General features: G+C 40.0%; 1 protein-coding gene across 2 annotated transcripts in view; it reads right to left on the minus strand.

Moving 5' to 3' along the window:
- Positions 1 to 1,754: 1,754 nt before the first annotated feature.
- Positions 1,755 to 21,077, minus strand: part of PRICKLE1 (prickle planar cell polarity protein 1) — an 80,487-nt gene continuing 61,164 nt past the window's right edge. The window contains exons 1-8 of one of the 2 annotated variants that reach the window (XM_040343880.1): positions 17,931 to 18,071; positions 11,849 to 12,029; positions 10,392 to 10,505; positions 8,392 to 8,529; positions 7,331 to 7,534; positions 6,722 to 6,908; positions 4,986 to 5,849; positions 1,755 to 3,682 (exon numbers count right to left, since the gene is read on the minus strand). In XM_040343880.1, the coding sequence (XP_040199814.1) occupies positions 2,820 to 3,682; positions 4,986 to 5,849; positions 6,722 to 6,908; positions 7,331 to 7,534; positions 8,392 to 8,529; positions 10,392 to 10,505; positions 11,849 to 11,974 (2,496 nt within the window). In that variant the 5' untranslated portion in view covers positions 11,975 to 12,029; positions 17,931 to 18,071 and the 3' untranslated portion in view covers positions 1,755 to 2,819. Of the gene's footprint in view, positions 3,683 to 4,985; positions 5,850 to 6,721; positions 6,909 to 7,330; positions 7,535 to 8,391; positions 8,530 to 10,391; positions 10,506 to 11,848; positions 12,030 to 17,930; positions 18,072 to 21,077 lie in introns of those variants that run through there. The other variant, XM_040343879.1, reaches the window with a different exon arrangement.

A 21,077-nucleotide genomic window follows, 5' to 3' on the forward strand; every position in this document is an offset into this window, starting at 1 on the left:
ACTAACTGCCAGTTCCTAGAATCCCAAAAGGGGATCGCAATCTCATCCAGCTTAGTGGCATTTCTCGTAAGCTGGGCCCATTGGTGTATCCACATTAAAACCTGACCACAGATTAACTAATCCCCTCTCAAAAAGGAAAAGTTGCTACACTCAGTGAGGTCCCAGGACCCTTTAGGGCATTTCAGTCTGCATAGAGGAAGGACTTAAAAAGCAGGTGTAGTGAAAAAGGTTTCATAAAGCTTCTTCAGCTGAAAAGAGCTAAGGCTTAGAACAGCAGGCTAAACCTCCAGATGCAGGGTAAGATGCACCCCATCAATAGGGTTTGAAACAACCCCCTGTATATCTGAGCGAACAGCAGGAAACTGCAGTGCCTCAAAAAAGACTGTTGAAACTCTGAACCTAGGTCAAAAAAAAAAAAAAGTAATGGTGTAATTTAAGGCCTTGTTTGATTTAAGACCTCAGCAGGGCCACAGACTGTGAAGGGGATGGCTCTGGAGCCCCAGGAGCTTAGAGATTCAGTGGGTAGAATGCCCCAGTAGTTGAGCAAAAACAGCCACAAAGTCCAGAAAGGACATAGGAGGTCCCACTATGGACATGGGTAGGCCTCAGCCTCACCCAACAGTGCTGAAGAAAACCCCAAATATGAGGACTAGCAATAGGTTTTAGATTACAGGCGTTTGTGGTTCTGGGGGTTTTACCCAGTATCCCTGAAGGAACCAAGAATGTGCTAAGGGCACACGTGGCAGCAGGACTGTCCTCAAGTGGATGCAACTTGTCTTTGCTACAACACTAACAGTAACGCAACTGGGCCCAATGTAAGGAAAGACCTCAGGTACTCACACCTGGACAACTAGTACTGATGAGAGTTTTAGGTGGCTGGAGGTAAAGTGCCTGTAGGCAGGCAGTGAAAATAGACCAGATATCCATGTAATGCTTTAAGAGCGGGAACAGCAGTGACATGATCCTTTCACAAGGCTGAATGCTAAGAAAGAATGAAATATGCATGAGGCACTCCACTGAGCAGACAACACATGCACTTAGTCCATCATCCTCAACCCTTACAGCAATAAAACCAGCAGTGGTGGGAAATTTGAAAAGTTGGCCAGCTTGACCGACCTTACAAAGTCTACAGGGTCACACCTGGAACTGTGCTACAGCTTTGGACCTAGAAAACGCTCTGTGGCTAACAAAGACAGTACACTAAAGTCTGGAAAGCAGGACAATGCAGAGTCCAGTAGCTGAAGGTCACATTCCAGGCTATAGGGGTACAGTTACAGCCAGCAAAACTGGTGCTGAGGAAATTCTGATCCAGATAACCACTATAGAGAGACCAGTGTAAACATAGGTATAAGTGAGGAATCTCAACTGAAGACCAGAGGGGAAAATTCTATGAAGCAAAGAGGGCTTGCAAACAATAGATACAGCAGCGCTGAAGAAAAAGGTGTCCAACCTTCTATGACACAAAAACTGAGGCAAGGTAGCCAAGGGGTTTTATGGGGTCTCTCCCAACCTCTTGTAGGTGACATTATATGCAACAGTTTCTGAATTTCTGTGTTCTTGTTTGACAAAAAAAAAAAAAAAGTCTTACACATCTGTTCTCAGAATTACCTGGAGTGCTTGCCTTTATTTTTATGTTAGCCATTTCACTGGCTTACACACCTAGTGGAACCAGAAGAAGGAACTGAAAATGTCTCTATTGAATTACAAGACAAAACCAAAGGAAGGAAAGATAGAACACGTACTAAAACACAAAATGGCAATTCATCTATATTTTTATTCACAAAAAGTGTCAATATTTTAGAAATATCAAACAAGTGACCTATGGTATCTAAAACATGTTTTTCAGAGACAGTCTGTTGCTGCACAATGGAGAGATCTGTCTTCTACTAATCTCTGGCCTATAAATAAAACCTACATGTTACACAGGTGTAGAAGAACTTACACCACTGCAGTGCCAAATACAGGGCCAAAGAACTTAGGCGAGGACATATTCAAGGACATGGTTGCTAAATACTGTTGGGTATTGTTTTCTGAACTGCTTGTGGCAACTGAAGAGAAACTAAACTGTAGCAATAAATCATCTTTTGTGTGCCCTATACTTTGCAGAGAAGAAATATAAAAAATAACATGTTCTGCATTTAACATATACACTATATACATTTATTATTTGCACAGTTAAATTAGGGCTAAATTTGTCTGAACATAAATAACTTGCAGCTAAATATTCTACACTTAGCATGAATTTAAAGGCTTTCCAGAGTAAATACCCACTGACATGAAAAATGTATAGAAAAAAAAAAAATATTCGGAATCTTGCAGGTTGAATTACCATTGACCATCCCTAACAAAAGGAATCTGATCTAAATACACAAAGCGTAAACTATGGCCTGAAAGATGCAAACTGTTAGGAGCAAACATCTCATTTGCATGAAAATATACCATATTCATGAGTAAATGATTGCTGGAATTGGCAAACAAGGGTTTGGCCCACACACAATGTCTCCCTTACAGAGTAGGCTCCAGACTTCGGGAGTCTTGGACATGCGTGTCAGGTAAGCATACGGTGCACATTCTAATTTCTAACTTAAGTATTCTGTGTAAAGCAATAAAGTAAACCTGTACTGTAAACCTGTGATCGTCTAAGTAAATAACCTGCTAAACAAACATTTCCATAGTCATTACACAATGTAAACACCAGCTGCTCAGTTTTGGTACACTTGACATGGTATTAAAAAAAAATATTTTGCAAATAGCAGAACTATAAAATAAAATGGTCTCTCTGGACTGAGAATGTCTTCACAGGTATTCACCTAGGGGTTTTAAGAAATGATACAGTTTTTGCCTTTGTGTCCCTTCTTCTTTTTGGATTTAGTGGTCCTTTGGCCAAAATGAGTACTAGATAGTGAAGTTGTGGGACTAGGGAGATCATCTGTAAAATATTGGCATCTTTGTGGTCGTGGCTGAGGAATAGGTTGTCCAAGAAAATATCCTTCCTCTTCTGAGTCAGAAGAGGATGAGGAACAGGTTGAACACCAAGAGTCATCATCTTCGCCATGCAACCCAAAAAATTTATTCATCAATTGGCTTGGCAGTCTATAATCTGAAGCAGCATTTGTATACTGTCCAAATAGTTCACCATTTTGCATATATGCTTGCACCTCTTGAGGGGGTCTGTTCTGAAAGACTCTGTCATAATCCTCAGACGTGTAACATCTTGGTTTTTCCCGTCCTGGAGGTTTGTGGTCTGCTGCAAGATTAAGTGCATTTTCAGAGCGAGACTTCCTATTTTTCCTGCGCCGGTGATGTTGGCGTGGCCTCTGGCTACTTTCTTCAAGATTGTAAACCCTTCTCCTACTCCTCTCACTCATTGGGGGCCGTCTGATTTCAATACTGCCATAGTCGCCATTGTCGATCACATCATCAGAAAATTTGACTTGTGGCCTGGTCTGTGACTTAGACCTTCTTAGTGCTGACATATGAACTGGCTTTTCTTCTGGAAGCGGCTTTTCCTGGCACAGTTCTGAACTTAGACTTTTCAAAGATTCAGTGCTCCTGTTCAGCATGGAAGAGTTGAGAGTACCCATGTTGCTCATTTTCTCACAGTCCCTTGAGTCCAAGTCTTGGAAGCTTGGATAAGAAAAGTGTGAGGTCCGAGCTTTACTTTCCCCATCAACAGATGCTCCTGGAAAAAAAAGAAACAAAAATTATTTGTAGAAAGCAAAACCACAAACAGAGCACAAAGCTTATCAAACATAGGTATAATGGACTTAAACTAATTTAACAGGTTTCCCATGGATACCGATTAGCTAGCAAGCTAAACTGGACAAAGATTAAAAGTGAACTCCAGCAATTTATAAATCATAATAGGCTTTGCTTGTGTTCATTATGGTTGTTACAAAAGACAGATTTATACCCATGTAGAAAAAAACCTGAATATAAAACATGGGAAAAAGAAAATCCTAAACAAAAAGGATGCAAATTTATGAGATTTGCTAGTAATTGTACTATTAACCTGGCTAATTGTGTGTGACTGTGGTGGTGACAGATGCAAGATAAACTTGAATAGGGGACTGATGTGAATGGCTCAATATATCCTTAAAAGCAGAACTTGACTCAAAAAGAGGAAGTTACGCTCTCCCTCCTCTGCCACATTTGTAATACATTTTTCTTGCTGGGGGGGTGCAAGTACCTGGAGTTACCCTCTCCCCCCCCCCCTGCAACCTTTTGGGCTGCAGGACCAGTCACAAAACGCATGGGTGGCTCATACATACACATTGGGAAGTCAACTGTGAAGCTGCAAGTAGTCCCAGCCAACTGACAACACACAGACGCTGGGGACCTGAAGACCGGTGAAGAACCAGCTTGGGTGAGGATGGCGCTGGATTCTTGGACAGGCGAGTATCTGTCTGTTAAATGTCAGCAGCTGACATTTACCTGACTGAAGCTCCTCTTTACAGGTTCATGCACATTTTTTTCATTTAGACACCCTTTCTCCTTATAGTGCCACAAAAAAATGTGGTAAAAGCCAAGTTTTTGCATATGTATCTATGTGCATTTGTGCAGAATAGAATATAATCTGGCTATTAAGATGTATTAACATGTGAACACACATTTATTTCAGCCCAAACACTGCTCTTCAAAATGCACAAGTGGTGTTTAATTTTTTTCTGCCTCTAAAATGCACGTGTATGGACACAGACTGACATGGAGGAGTGTTTAGAGGCAGAGCATAAACAGGTGCTTTTGAGCTGCAGTGTGCATAAAGCCTAACAGAGAATCAATTGGTATCAAAAGGGTAATATAGATCTAAAATCAATTCTAATATTAGTATATGTTATCCTAAAGATCATGGATGTCAGTCATGTGACACATCAAATTCTGTAAGCAAAGGATTTGCATTGTATCAAAATATTGCTATGCAAAATATGTTCTTGGACCAAATGGTTAAAAATGGAATAAGTCCAAGAAAAAAAAAAAGTCAGTACCTGTTATATTGGACAATGCCAACGAATCCATTGAATCACGTATGTTTTCAATCTGTGGCTTCATATCATCAGACAAGCATTCCAGAGAACTCTTGTACCAAGGTATCTTGTCAGGTTTGTAACCAGATGCACCATGCTCTAAATCCAGCTCTTGTATTTTCCTGCTGCTGGCAGGGCCTGGGTGACTGCCATATGCCGAATCTCCAAGTCCATCCTGTGACTGTGCCCAATACATATCAGTTTGATACTTTTTACTTGCCAAACTCTGATTTTGCCTGCTCCTTTTTAGGTCACTATTCATTTTGGAATTTTCAGACATCCAAGGCTCACTAGATCCATGATCTTCAGCAGGCTGCTGAAAGAGTCCCTTGTCACCAAACTTTAAAAGTAATTGAGTCATGTAGTCATCATGCTCAGCCCATTCTTCATGGTCCTCTGGAGTATCCCGCTCGTCCCTTCCTTTCCAAAAGTCATTATCAAAATTGGCCCCATGCCTTGATACGCCAACGTCATCCACCTTCCGAGAGAGCGTATCATCAGCATTTCCAGAAAGGCCAGGAAACTTGTAATTCAGTGCTGGAGACAGCAAGAGAGATTGTCTACATTGATCTGCGGACCTGCTGCTCTTTCCCATTCGCACGCTTCTCCTTGATTCCCTGGATCTAGCAGATTGGAAGGCAGAGTCGGAAGAATCTGATGCGTGCATATCTTCTCCCAAGCTGCAGGTCTTGGAACAATAAATGCGGCCTTTTTTTGGCAGAAAGGGACAACCCAGAAGTGAAATTTTGCACTGAGCACAACAAAAGCAGTTTTCTGTAGCATGCCAGTGTTGGCCATCATAGGTCATCTGAGCATGATCCACACCTAAAAGAAACATAAAAACTCTACTTAATCAAAGAATGCAATACAACACATGACTTCATTATAGCACACTACTTAACTATGGCAGTGCAAAAGGTTAAAGTAGAATTATAGGCAAAACTCCCCCCCCATTTCGGATAAAGTAAGGGAGGGCCATGAACCATGTCCATTTATTTTTTGCCATTTGTGCCACATTAGGGAGATCACCCTTCACTTCCTGCCCCATAGTCAGAACAGAAAGCGAGTGGAAAACCCTGCAAAGTAAAAGAATTACTTGAGGACCACCAGGTCACTCACCAGAACTAGTGTCCCCGTTGGAAATGTTCCCCTCTATTACTTTTCTGGGCACAATCCAAAATTTGGGATTTACTTTTACTTTCAATGATGATGCTAAAGAGGACAAATAAAGAGGGTGAATCTCCCCAACGGGGCCACAGACCTTAATAAAAACCTGACAGGTGTTCTAATCCCTCACCACTCTACCCAAAACATGGGGGGGGGGGGGAAATACCTTTAGTTATACTTTAAGAGCTCTTAGTACATTATTGGCATTACTTGGAATGCATACAGTTCCGGAAAAAAGAAAACAAATCGCCATAAGAATATTGCGGCTTTAACGGTTACACAATGGGGTTGATTTACTAAAGGCAAGTGCACTGCCAGTGCAGTCACTGTAGATCTGAGGGGAAGATCTGAAATGAGGGCAATCTCTGCCGATTTTATCATCCAATCACATGCAAGCAATGCTGTTTTTTCCTTGCATGTCCCATTCAGATCTACAGCAACTTCACTACTAAGTGCACAGTGGTTTTACCTTTAGTAAATAACCCCCACTGTACCGCATTTTCAGTCTACTGAAAAGTGAGCCAACCTACCTATATGTTCTCCACAGGATTCACAGTACTCTGCATAATGAGATTCAAAGCAACTACAACAGAAGGGGCGACCATCCTTCATTATATATCTCTGTCCACCAAGCACAGTTTCACACTCATAGCAACAAAAATGCTTCATATGCCAGTGACGCCCCTCAGCCTCTGTGCATTCATCAGAAAAGATAATCTGAAAGAAGAAAAGAACTCATAAGCAATATATAAGCAGAATGACAAATGCTGTAGCATAAAATTACAGACAGCCACAAAAAAATAAAAAAAATATACAATGAAAATGTGTTTATATATAATAAATATTAATACAGTTGCACATCTGATTGTAAGCTATTGGTTCAAAGCTATTATTAGCCCTATATTAGTCCTAAGCTATTACTAACACTTCAGACTAGGCAAATGGATAGAGTGCCATATACATTCCCAGTGAAAAGTAAAACTAAGCTGCCAGCTGTACACATTTTTAATAGACTCAGAATTTGACACATAGGCTTGACTTCTACATTCTATTCAAACAGTGCCAGAAAGCTTGCAATAAAAGACAACTGCAAAACGAACATGTAATGGGCATTTGCCCAAATAAGTCATTTTATATACCTCATCACAGGCAGAGCATCTTGGTTTGAGCAGTTCAGCATGATGCCTGCCACAATGTACTTTTCCATCCTGGTAAAAGTATATGAGATCAACAAGCAGCTCATTACACGTGGAGCAAGCAAAACACGCTGGGTGCCAGCATACCCCAGGACCGGCTCTTGAAACAAAAATTCCTATTTCTCCACCATTAATCTTTTCATGGCACTAAAGAGGGTGAAAAAAAAAAAGAAAAGAAAATTACAATATAAACTATATTTAAACACATCTATTCTATACCATGTTGACTGAATGTTGGCACATTTGTTACAGTTCACATTAAAAGGAAAAATACTACTTCTGACATACAACCAGCAAAGGAGTTTAAACACCCATTTAAAATCCAAAAGGGAGAAAAGTCGAATAATCTGACCATAAACGGATTCTAAACCAAGAAAAATATTGCTGATGTATGTTAAGTAGATATTTAGAGGACCACTTAAGCTGGTTTTCATTATTTGAATGTGGTTTTAATAAACTTAGCCATCTGGCTACAATTTGACACTTCTCCCATAGAGAAAATACATTATTATCCAAAGCCCGCACATACACGAGACATGAGAATGTACACAGACCAGCTCGGGGCTTTCTACGGGATATATTTAAGAAAAAAAATCAATCATAGGACAACTGCGGTATACGGCATAAATAAGCAGTGTCACTTTAATCGTGAGTGACCCTAGATCCAAAATGTTTTATTTAAATTTAAACGGGCCCTGCATTTTACTACTAAAACATAAGCGACAGTACATCTTGAAATGGAATTCCCTCAAATCCTCTGAAAGGCTCTGTAGTTGAAGCTCCATTTCTTTTACCCCCTGGCCATGTGTGGGCATACAGACACTACCCCTGCAACAGTCTAATAAAGCTGAACAATGACAGCCTTCCCAAACCTTTATGGGTTCTTTTCTATTCAGAACATGGCATTAGAGCTCCTTGTTATTGTCCAGATTAGTAAAATACTGACCCCAATATAATTGTTACTAACAAGATTTCTCTAAAATGCTCAAAAGCATGGCACATACCTGCTCACATACTGCATGCATCGCAGCCCTTGATAACAGTTTAATATTGCCTCTCCCAAGGGCCTCTTTCTTGCGCTGTGTACTAAACATTATTAATTCTTTCTTCTCCTCCTCACTTAATGCCTGGCAGTATCTCACCTATGGAAACAAAAGATTTATGTCTTAGCATTAGCAGACACTTGACTGTCACATTCTTACAGAGGTGCAAGCATTCGGGTTGTGCCAATACTTGGCATTTGCATGAGCACTCGCACAATTGTTGCAATACCTGAAACAGATACTTTTGTGGTGCGATTTAAACCCATATAAAATGAATGCAGTGCAATTCCTGTCCGAATCACATGCGGTTCCCTCACAGCTTCTGTACAAACCCAGGCTTGTCATAGGGACTTCAGCCTGAGTTCACACAGGAGCATTGCGGGAAACCGCATGTGATTTTTAGTGCAATTTGATATCGGGATTGGCAAGTACTTGAACGAAAGTATAGGTACTTGTACTCACCGGTAAGAAAAAATGGTTTTGGTGCAACCCTAGCAAGCATGCTACTCTAGTTTTAATTTGCCAACTTACAAATCTTCACATCTCTGAACTTCCGATGCTGCAGGTTTAGAAGCGTCAGGTTATCTGTGAAAAAGTTCCAGACGAAAACAAGGACCTGCACCCCCTTCTCCAGTCAGAAATGCGCTTTCGTTGCTTACACTGCCTGCAACAGGATCTGTGAATGGGGGAAAGAATCCTTTGACTCTCCCCCATTCACAACCTGTGTTACAGGTAGTGGAATCAATAAAAGCATGTTCTGCAAAAGAGAATGATGATGGGTCCTTGTCTGAAGCTTTTACACAGCAGCCATCAACCCTCGCAGTGGCAGGTGGTCAGACAGAAAGATGACAGGCATCCCTGCAGTGAAGATTTCCACAGTATTCAGCTGCCTGCACAATGTGAGACATTCTTCATTAAAGTAAGTTTACCCACTAAAACTTTAGCTTTAAGGGTAAGCATAATCTCAAAATTAAGAAAATGTCAAATGGCTAAAAAAATTAAAAACAAACACACTTATAACTAAGTAAATGTATATACCGTTTGCAATGAGACAAAAACGAAACAGTAGAACAAAACTATAAACATTGGAATTTAAACAGCCTTGTAAATGGGAAGGAAAGCAGTTAAACACTTTAAATACAGAGAGTGTTAAAAAGGGCACTGGACAAATGTTATTTTTAAGATGCATCTGGAAAAGGTTTGTCTCTTTCAAACTATTGACCTGAACAACGGGCAGAGCCAGCTGTCCAGTAGCAGTAAAGGGTACCGTTACAAAAAAATCATAAAGTACAGCAGCGAGCAATTATATTTCTTTTTAAAACACTGCACAGTCTAGGGGGTTTTCATTTTTGACTGGTTTCATACATAAATGGGAACTCCTGGCTTGCAAAAGTCTTGCATGGCTGTAAAATGGTACTGGATTTGGAGAAGAACTTGGACATCACCACTGGATTATATGGTGAGCATTTAAAAGGAATGATTTGTATGCATATAGACCCTCATAGCTGACTTATTTGAATAGAAAAATACATGGATGTTACCCTCAATAGCTTAATAAGGAGTGAAGTGTAGGCACAGGGCACATTGCTGGTGTACAACACGATGGAACAGATGATAAAATGGAACCGAAGACAAGTCCTGATTGGATTACCACTGTCAAAAGGTGAGAATTCCCCTTGCTTTAGGAAAAATGTAATTCCAATTTCCATTAGGTTTCTGGTACAGAAAAAGGGGCGATATAACCCCTAATAATAGGTACAAACACAACAGATTCTAACCTCTCTCACCAAGTCCAAAACCATTTTAATAATGCATTGGTGTGGAAAGGTTGGCTCCACACAAGGGTGTGTTCTACAAATGTGCTTTTTCATGCTTAAAAAGGAAACAGAATAAAAACCTGATGCCCATTTGCATGCTTCAGATTATGTAAGGTTTTTACTTTAACCATGCTGCAGTCTTACCTCATTGTCATGTGGAGGAAGCTGGTACAGAAGCTGTTTGATTCGATACTTTTCACCCACGCTGTTGACATAAGGGACCTTTTCTTCAGGCAGACAGGAAAAATATAACTGAACCTGCATTAGAACAATCAGCATTATTCATTTTGTTGTTTTTTCCCCCCCCTCAAACAATGATCAGCTTGTACTGCAAGCATAAGTAGAGCGTGTTAAATAAAGGTGAAATGGCCAAGAGAAGAAAACAATGTAACACCAGGTCTTGGGCAACTTCAGACTTATCTGATAATGAGCACCAGATGAGCCGGCTCAGCACAAGTAGAGATGATCACTTTGCACCCAGCTGCTGAATTGCTCTTCTGGAATGCAACTAGTAGAGACTATTAGGGGGTATCATAAACTGTGCACATTTAATGTGGCAATTATGCCCAGCTCCTTTAACAGTAGTCAACAACTCTATGGAAACCTCAACTTTTTTTTTATCAACAATTACTCTGCAAAGCGCGAGAAGCCTTCTAGAAAACAACCCCTATAAACAGGTTTAATTTGCTTCTTGCATTTTACACATTGGTGAGACAAAAGCTGCTTTGTTGGCTCCTGCTGGTAGGTTCATCCCAAGCCACAGTTTCATTGCTTCCATCTGAGCTCTTTCCAGAGAACCTGAAGTCAACTCCGTGGGAGGGGTCACATCTGAACATGTTTCAGCCAGATGCTGTTTCTACTGTTTAACCAATCATTCTATCCAAATGCCACACTACAGCCATGTCCTGGATATGTAATATGCCTTTAAACAAATTATGTAGCAGTAGATGGGCCCTTTCATTTTACAAGCTGATCTAACTTTATTGGCACTTCTAGCAGTGCACAACATTCTTAAAGCAGTGAAAATACACTAAAATTAAAAAAAAAAAATGCCCAAATTTTGAATTACTTGTGATCTGGAATAGTTTATTCTAGGTATACAAATTTTTTTATATGCATATATATTACTGCTATCAAACAACTGGTTTTGTAGCTCAACTAAAGTCAGCAATAAAGATGACAGTGCAGTGTGGGCGCTATATGAACAAAAGATAAAAGGAAATGTACATTACATTCATTCATATTAAAACGGGTTATAAAAGGTTTGTTTTTATTTTCTAAATAGGTTGCCTTAAGCGAGTGCATTGTTGGTTCACTTAGCTTTTCCTTCGATTTCCCTCCAAAATGTTTTTGTTTTCTTTATCTGAATTTCTCACTTCCTGTTTCTCCTCAGTAAGCTTGCCCCATCATCCATTGGGGTTAGTCAGCCAGAACAGCTTACTGAGGAGGAACAGGAAGTGAGAAATTGAGACAAAGAAAAAAAAATTAGAAGGGAAATCGAAGGAAAAAGCAAAGTGAACCAACAATGCACTAGCTTAAAGGAAACTATTTACAAAATAAACAAACTTTTACAACCCCTTTAACTGAAAACTTCCTCTTACCTGTTCAGGACGCAGTCCTGGTGGAACCCAAGTATACTCCTCCATAGCACATCCAGAGTCGTCATCTGATGTGGAGCTTCGCTGGCACCCATAAGTTAGCTTACAGATTTTCTGCTCCATTGCCATGGTTAAAACACTTGGCAATATTCTATTTTTGGTTGTTCCAGCACATTAAAGTACCCTAAAAAAAAAAAAACAGTAAAACATGTAAATATACTACAGTAGAAGATAGAAGTTTAACAGAAACACATATTTGTGCCCATTCAACTACACAGCTACCAACTTTGAAATGAATGGGTGCCATTGTAGAAGGTAAAAGCCGGTTCCTTAGATGTCGGCTCAAAAAAAAAAAAAAATCCTTGTAGTATAGAAAGTTCATTTAGAACATCAATAAACAATTTTCACATAGCTTCATGTGTGAGAAACTTAAACAGATCAAAGAAAAAAGGTCATTTGGCAAGAAAAAAAAAAAAAAAAAAAAAAAAGTATGAGCCCTAGTACAGGCAGTATAAAAACAGAACCCATTTTTTTGAACACTTGTAATATTGCATAAAATGTAGAGTTTATAAAATACTACTTTTTGTATTTGGCAGAGAAGCAAGTGAATTCATAGGTAGTCTCTACAAAACTTGGAACGAAATGTTTGACATACCACAAAATTGTGATAAAGGGGGCTAGAGGCAGAACACCAACAAAGGAAGCTACAGTTTCATCCTATGGGGAGCCCGACCTTTTGACCTTGGGCAATACTGGAAAACTGTTCTGCCTCTTCAAGTACTAACAGTTAAGCAAACTTCTATTTAACAGGTGCAGACCAGCCATTCACACCAACCAACTGTTCACAAGTATTTACGTATAACTTGTTTTGATGCCTTCGGTTATGCTTAATACATTGATCTGAAAGTGCATGCATTGGGGGAAAAAAAAAAAAATAAATAAAAAAAAAAAAAGCATCTATAAAAAGTTTCTGGCCTGTCACTATATTGCATTTAACTTCATTTTGGTCACACATTTAGAAATAAAAAAAAAAAAAACTTAGCACGCACCCACCCACCCATTACAGTTTGCATTACACAGCAGATGTTTTGTGAAAGAGGAACCTTTAGATGGCCCCACTGTAAAAAGTCAAAAGAAGAAGTCAAGACCCCCATCCACAGCCTACCCTAAAACGGAAGGGACATGTGCCATGAACGTGAGCAAAAAAAGGGAAGCACCACAACATAAAAAAATAAATTCTAAAATACACACACATGGCATGGGCACCTAGCAAGAGACTGTTACTTCTGCCAGGTTGATCACACTACTGTTACAGCCACGCCCATCGCATGACACTAGCTGGCAGGAAAGCAACAATTGCAGTGTAATAGAAAAGACGCAAACACAACTACCTGAGCAAAATTAGTATAGAATAGGATTATATTGTAAATTCACACCAAAATAGAACTTGATTACACCAATTAAAAAAGGTTTCACTTTTTTTTTTTTTTTTAACCAAAAACCGTTCCAGGATTTTGCATCCAATCTTTGTGTTAAACAGGCCAATACATTTCAAGAGCTTAAAATTCATACCTGAAATTATTACTATTTTTTTTTATTCCAAATTGCTGAGGATCATACATTGGAGACATCACCCTGGCAAAGGCAGTAAAGCTCAACTGTGTAACGTTATTTGGCTTAGAAGTCGTTACAAAGAAGGTCTTATCCACGTGAAACATGATGGTTTAACCAGACTGAAATATTAGCATCTGCATACAGTACAGACACTGTGATACACGTATAATGGCCAAGTTGTCTTCACAGCTGCTCACTTGCAGGTCAAGGCTTAAGGTTTTGAATAGACATTTTAAAGACTACACTACACATTCATGATGCAATAAACTGATTCAAATTCATATCCACATGAGTGGAAAGCAATGCTTTGGAAAAACATTTGCTACTTTGGTAGTTCAAACTACATATTTTTGATTGAATGTTATGATTTCAGCCATGGTATGTAAAATATACAAGCCAAGCTAATTGAATTTATTGCATAGGTTGTTAACACACTGCAAAATAAGCTAATTCTGTTATACTGGAAAGGGAAGAAATAAAAAACACTTCTCAAATGTGTCATACATATTTAGGGCCATAAAAATTAAATGTCAATGTCTTAAAGGCAACCAAAGTCAGCAGTCAACTTTTCTTTTTTTTTTTAATTGAGCCAGTGATGGGCACCAAGAAAGTAGGCACCAGAATTTAGTTCGTCCAACTGTGCTTATTTTTAGACTAAACCAACCCCAATTTTAATAACTGAAGAAGTGCCCAATTCAGCCACTGTTGGCAATCAGAGTACACAGAACATATACCAGACACATTCTACTTCTAGGGTTTATTAGCATGCTGGAAGATCTTTATATTTAGAGAGTGTTGCATCCCCCCATTAGATGCCACTAGAAACTCTGCCATTTGCTAAATATAGAACATGTTCTGCCATTTAGGTTTTAGAAATCTTTGTGTTTAAAGATGTGTTACAAATAAAAGCCACAATGGCCAAGAAGCTAGATTTCCAAAATTCACAGAAATGGACAATATATTTTGCGTGGACTGAGAAAAACCTGATCATTGGGGAACGATTTTACAGCACTATTACCTTCCTTCCTTCCTTTAAAAATGTCAAGATAGACCATGTAAGAGATTCTTGAAAATGACCACCACTGAGACCTATAACTTTATTGCAGGGTAATGGCGACAAGCTAACTGCCATTTAAAATCCAGTGCCCTGAAGTCAAGTGGTTGCTTACACCTGTCAAGATTAATGCGACTCCCCTGGACTTCAAAAAGGGAAGAGCTTTGACAGTTGGAAATGATAAAAAGCAGCATCCAATTATTGGGCTCCATCCCCGCCTCCCTACACAAAATGATGGTGGCCTCGAATTCTTAAAGGGGAAAATAAAAATACTCAAACCAATCTGTCCAGAAAGATTGTGAGTGCTGACGGAATCACACAAGTAAATGCTTTTACAGTTGTACGCGTTCTTCAAAGGAAGTAGTAATGTGCTGTCCCTGTCAGTGGCAGCCAGCATGTACAAACCAGCTTAGCAGCTGTAAAAACGAATCCTGATAACAAGTCTATTTTAAGGCAAAAGTAGACCGCCATGTATGAATAAGATGAAGCTTTGTAAAATGTGTGCTTACATTTCCTGAATGCCTTTAGAAGGCGTCACCATTAAAACTTAAAAATTAGAAAAATAGTTGACATAATTTTGTGCTATGTGTATTGGATGGGCCGTGTGTAGTTAGTTTTTCGACTCAACAAATGAGTAGTCCCAGCTAAAAGGACACTGAAACACCACAAATCCAGATAACGCCTGATGGAGAAGCGGAGGATACTCAGCTTGCTTAGGTTTGATTGGGAAAACCTGAAAGCTTGGTGAACAAAGTAGTCAGATTAAGTGAAGAGATTGAAAAAAAAAAAAAAAAAAATGGATAAAGTCCATAAAGAGTGTACACTAAAATGTTTCTATTTGAAATGTAAATAAAAAGGGAAGGCCTCTGCCTGCAAACCGTTACGTGTGAACTAGGTTTCTTCCCGAAGACCTACTAAATTCAGAGCTTTTCCGCTTGATAACATGCGCCTCAAAAGTTAAGGCCAAATGTTTCAAGTAAAGGTGGCTTTTTCCAGAAGTAAGCAGGCAAGGTCAGTTATTCAGGGACAAAATACTGTACATTACATCCCTGTTGCAAGTCTTAGTCAGGACAGGAGCACAACATGGTGGAAATAACCTATGTCCAATGACTACAATCATTTGGACATCAACTTTTTTTGCAAAGTGTGGAAGTTATGGTCATTGGTGTATTACATGTGCCCCATACATCCATTATGGAGCTGGTATCAAAGCATAGGTCAGCATAAAGCTACAAGTCATTGCACCATGTGGGCTTTTAGTGTAGAACTTCCTAGTCCTGTGTTTCATTTGTATTTTTTTTAATGGTTACAGGTACTTTTTATAGCGCCATCAATTTACGCAGCACTTTACATATATATTGTGCATTCACATCAGTGCCTGCCCTCAAAAAGCACACAATCTAAGGGTCCCCAACTCCCGTTCATACATACACATACTAGGCCGATTAAGGCTGGGTTCACACTACTACACTACTTTCATCCTACTTTGCTCTGTGTTCAATGTTTCCCTATGAGAGAGTCTTGTAGCGTCCTACACAAGTCGGTCCGACTTTGAAAGTGCTCCCTGTACTACTTTTGGTCCTACATTGATCCTACTTCAGGCCCATTGAATATCATTGAAGTCGGACCAAAGTAGTATCCTGTTCATGAAAGTAGGATGGATGTAGGACCAATGTAGGATACATGTAGGGCCAATGTAGCAGAGCAAAGTAGGATGAAAGTAGTGTAGTAGTGTGAACCCAGCCTAAGACAGGAGCCAATTAACCCAACTGTTTTTGGAGTACCCAGAGGAAACTCACACAGGCACAGGGAGAACATGCAAATTTTGTATATGTAGTGTTGTGGTTGGGATGTTCCAATACAGGGGTCTCCAAACTTTGTAAACAAAAAAGGGCCAGTTTACAGTCCTTTATACTTTAGGGGGGGGGCATACTGTGGCCAGCAAGAATAGAACATTTTGTATTAGGGGGAGGAAATCACCCCATTGTTGGCATGTGTGGAAGAAATTGTGTCCCATTGTTGGTGTCATTGGCAGGACTTATGCCCCATTATTGGTGTCCGAATAGCACAGATTAGTGTCTCAGTTGCCACAGTTTGGAGACCCCTGTTCTAATACATTACTTTGTAAAGCTTTTAAAAAAGGGGCATATATCAACTACCTGGGAGGAAATTACCAAATCACAACTCAATAAGGTTTTAGGAATAAAGGGTAAAACAAAAGTAACAAAATATGTCAAGAAGTGCCATCCAATTAGGATGCTTCAGTTTGTTCTAATGCATTTAACAAATTTAGACTATCAGAAAATAGCACCATTTTGGAGTCATTTCTCTACCTTTTCACATGAAAAGGCTGGCAAAGGTTATATAAAAGTCTTGACAGCAGAGAAGAGGTGGAGTTCTAGCGATTGATTTGTAACCAGCACAAACAGCAAGATTAGTTCACAACAATAAAGTTTTAGTAGCCATAATTATGCAGTTTCTGGGATTTGTCCTGCTCTGACCTCTTGGAAACAGTAGACGGGCCATTCCAATGTACACAGATATTTACATCTCACACTGTCACCTGCTGGACTGAACAACACTCTTTTGTCTTTTATATTAGCAGAGCCATTGAAACCAACTTCCCAGGAAAAGGAGAGGAAAAAAAAAAAAAGAAGGACAATCGTGATAGTTTGAAAACCTGTACAAAGACCAGAGGAATCCCTTTTCAGTTACACATCCAGTTTGTGTGACACAGACGCTGAACATGCTCCTTAGGGTAATCTTACAACGAACAGCATACCAGAACCTCTCTATAGGAGATTTAGGATTAATAGGAACATCTTTTGTTCAACAAAGTTATCAGCAATGGCAAAAGCCATGTAATAAAGCATTTCCCTGAGAAGACAGAAAATCACAGCCATTCAAAGATGAAATTTAAAGCGCACTCAGACCACCTGCAGATCAGACAGGCCAGCTGACAACAAACATCCACATGCAGCGCACAAATGCAATGTCTGTTCCATAAAAGGGATCAAATTTGGGGCCAACTTGTATGTCAGCAGGAACAGAGGCACACACAGGCAGAGCTGACCCCTCTTAGCTTACAGGTCCATAACTCAGGCATCAACATCCAATTAACCTCACTTAAAGAAAGCCTGGGGATTAAGCTTCTACATTAAGCTGCAGGTAATGTGAATTATGGCTGGAACCATATTCTAGCAGCAAGTTTTAAATACACCTTACAAGTCTACAGCTATAAAACACCAATAAAATCGGCTTCTGCCCATTTCTAGATTAAAATGCTACATTTATGTTTGCCTTTAGATGCCAAAACTATAAACACAATGCAGATGTAAAGAAACAAAAATAATGTAATTGTTCGATATTTTCCAGAATTCAATCCTGAAGATATATTAGTAGATGAATTGTCCTCACCTTCTTTCAGAAGATATCGTTTTCAGTAAGTCCTGTGATAAAGATTCAGTGAGCAGCTAGAGACATAGCTAGGTTGTGTCTCCTGAGCTGGTTACCATCCTCTGAGTGAGTACAGCAGATCATATCCTACCTGTAGTTACAAGAGCCAGCCCACTACTTATTCACACCCTCATTGGCCAAGCCCCCCCCCCCCTTTCATCCCTTTGGTTACACAGAATTCCAACAGTTAGGTCAGATGACCACCAGCATTCCCAACTTCCTCTACCTAAAGTTCATACATGTGAACTCTGCCCACTCCTCTGTGCATCAAAAGCAGAACAAGGAAAACTGCCCATTGAGAGCTCTTCAAGCACACCGGGAGGCTCTCTACATAAACAGCAATGCATGTGTGCAAAACATTCCTGCTGTACAATGTGGAAACAGAGACGCTCCTGCACAGTATGCCCAGCTAATTAGGGACTTTGGATTAAAGCTCTACCACAAGTTTTCATTTTTCACCAGAACACCATCTGTAAAGACAATGCCACAAAAACAATGGAAATCCCTGACTTACAAAAACAAAAATCACTTAATCTGTTCAGAGGAATGAAATCTCATCACTTTATACTCTTTGTTCTAAAGTAACTCTCCTTTGTGTGTCACAACCCCAGACTACAGATTGTTTTACTCAACTAATCCCTTTTCATTACTACAAACACAGCGACCACTATCATGTCTTACTATAGTCTGGGTAATGAAGTGCATGGAAATATTGTGCATCAGTAGTGCCAATCAATATGGATTTGTATCCACCTTAAAAAAGGAAAAAAAAACACACACTTGAGGCACAAGTTAAAAACAAAGACACGGTTCACACTGGGGCGGCACAACTTTGGGGACGACTCGGCAAGGCGTCCTGAAGACGACTTCAGAGGCGACTTGCAAAATTACTTCTGTATAGAAGTCAATGCAAGTCGCCCCCGAAGTCGTACAAGAACCTTTTTCCAAGTCGGAGCGACTTGTGTCGCTCCTATTAGAACGGTTCTATTCAATAAAATGGGACACGACTTGGCAGGCGCTAGAGTCGCACGATGAGTTCTCCCCCAGTGTGAACCGGCTCGAAGGCAGTCCATACAATAGGCCCGGTGCACACTGATGCAAACCGAAAGGCATAGATTTGTGTGTCATCTAAAAATACATTGTTTTCTATGAAGGCCGTTCACATCGATGCGCGTCATTTTTATTCGGTTAAAAAAATGGTCCTGTGCGAGTTTAGTGCGGGTGCGGAGCAAAATTTATTCTCCAGCTATGCAAGTCCCCTCAGAAAATCACATTAAATTCACACCTGCCAAAACACACATCGCACCAATTCGCACTGAATCAGTGTGAACTGAGCCTTCTGCACTTATTATTTCACACGTTGAAGAAAATAAAATTGCTTAGTTTCACCAACATGAACTTCCTCACAGCGCTACTGTGTTTTGCCAGCAGGAGCCTTCCCCACCAGCAGAATAAAATGATCACTGATGGTTGCTATAGCTGCCGGGAGTGATCGGGCGATAAAAAACTCCACAGGCTGGTTGTATGGAACTCGAACTCGAACGATAGATTGACTTTAGTACAACCAGCCCACCCATAGACCGATTAAAATTTGGTCGGTTCCTGCTGTTGGGCCGAGTTGAACCAATTCCCCATCCACCCATTTACTGGGTCATTGTATTTTGAAAGCAGAGGAGTCAGCTGGACTCCTCTGCTGTCAGAATACACTGATCAGCGCTGCAGTGCTATCTGAACTTAATTCACCAGAACCAAAAAGGGAATAAAATGCAAATGTTCAATGTTCGGATTTACATACACAGCTCAATATTTTGGAAATCTTCAGAAATTTGAGCCATGGCTGACCCTGTCTGTACCACCCGGCTTGACAAACTTCATGTGAAAAAAAATCATAGAAACCGAGTGGGAAATTCTCTGCCGAAAAGGGAATACAGCCAGATGCAGCCACTGTTCAAGTATTCTGACAGCCATGGGCGCTGCGACTGACTGAATACAAATCGGAAAGGGGAAATTAATCCATCCAGGCTGTCCATCGTGGATGGAAAATTCATTTCCCTAGTTCAGCCTGATAGCACCTACAAGATGATGTAGGAATCAGGACTAAAGTGTATTTGTTCTGCATGGGTAAAGCATAGGTTCAAGTGACAGCAAGCGCTTGCAAGCTGTGCAACATACTAGGAGATCAATGTAATTGATTAGCGGTAATTCCCTTTTCCAAACAGTAAAGAGAACTCTTCACAGCAGGTCTGCCACATTCATAGGTGAGGAACGTCATGGCAGGTCCTAGCAGACCAATTTAAATACAGATCTCTTCACAAAAATGTAAAGAAAAAAAAAAAAAAAAAAAGTTTGCTCCTTTTACCCATCATTGCATCTAGAACTGCTCATATATATAGAATTGCACATAATAAATCATAGTTTTACAAAACTGATCAACTAGCAGTTTCTGGATTTTTTGTCCTCATCAGTACAAGATATGATGGCGTATGGCTTGGGTGTCCAGGGGAACAGTACAACCATTAAGGTTGCGGTGAGGCGATATCAAGGACCACCATGCATGTCTTAACTACAACCTGTTCCACTGTATAGTACTATATAAAATATTTATATAAAAATACTGCTACAGAAGTGCCGAATTAAAAAATAATGGTGATGGCTAAGCGAGGGTAATTTTTTTGAGTAAACCATACACTTAAAAAAAAATCTATTCAACAGTTTAGCGTTGCTTTAAATAGTGCAGATTCTGGGGTTCTATCCCCATGCTGAATTCACTGCTAGAGTCACTGACTTGGGAAAATCATGTAGGGCAGAGAATCTAACTTTAAGTAGACAAACCCTAAAACACAAACATTTGCCAGCAGGTAGGGTCCTTCGGTAGAAGAGAACTTTTTTGATTCTCTTATGCCAAAAAGCTTTTACTTACCTGCTAGCATTTTTTTTTAAATCTGCACGAATATGGTGCATGCGTAGTACAGCATGCAGTCCCAGGCATGGAGCCAAGTGTCACCATACTGTAACTCCAGGGTACATGCATGGGAGTTACTGCATCAGTGCCAGTCTGATGGATGAAGCCAGGAGCACCTGGAAGAGAAGAGCATGGCAATGTTGGGG

This window comes from Rana temporaria, chromosome 3 (genome assembly GCF_905171775.1).
Source record: "Rana temporaria chromosome 3, aRanTem1.1, whole genome shotgun sequence".
Taxonomy (NCBI): domain Eukaryota; kingdom Metazoa; phylum Chordata; class Amphibia; order Anura; family Ranidae; genus Rana; species Rana temporaria.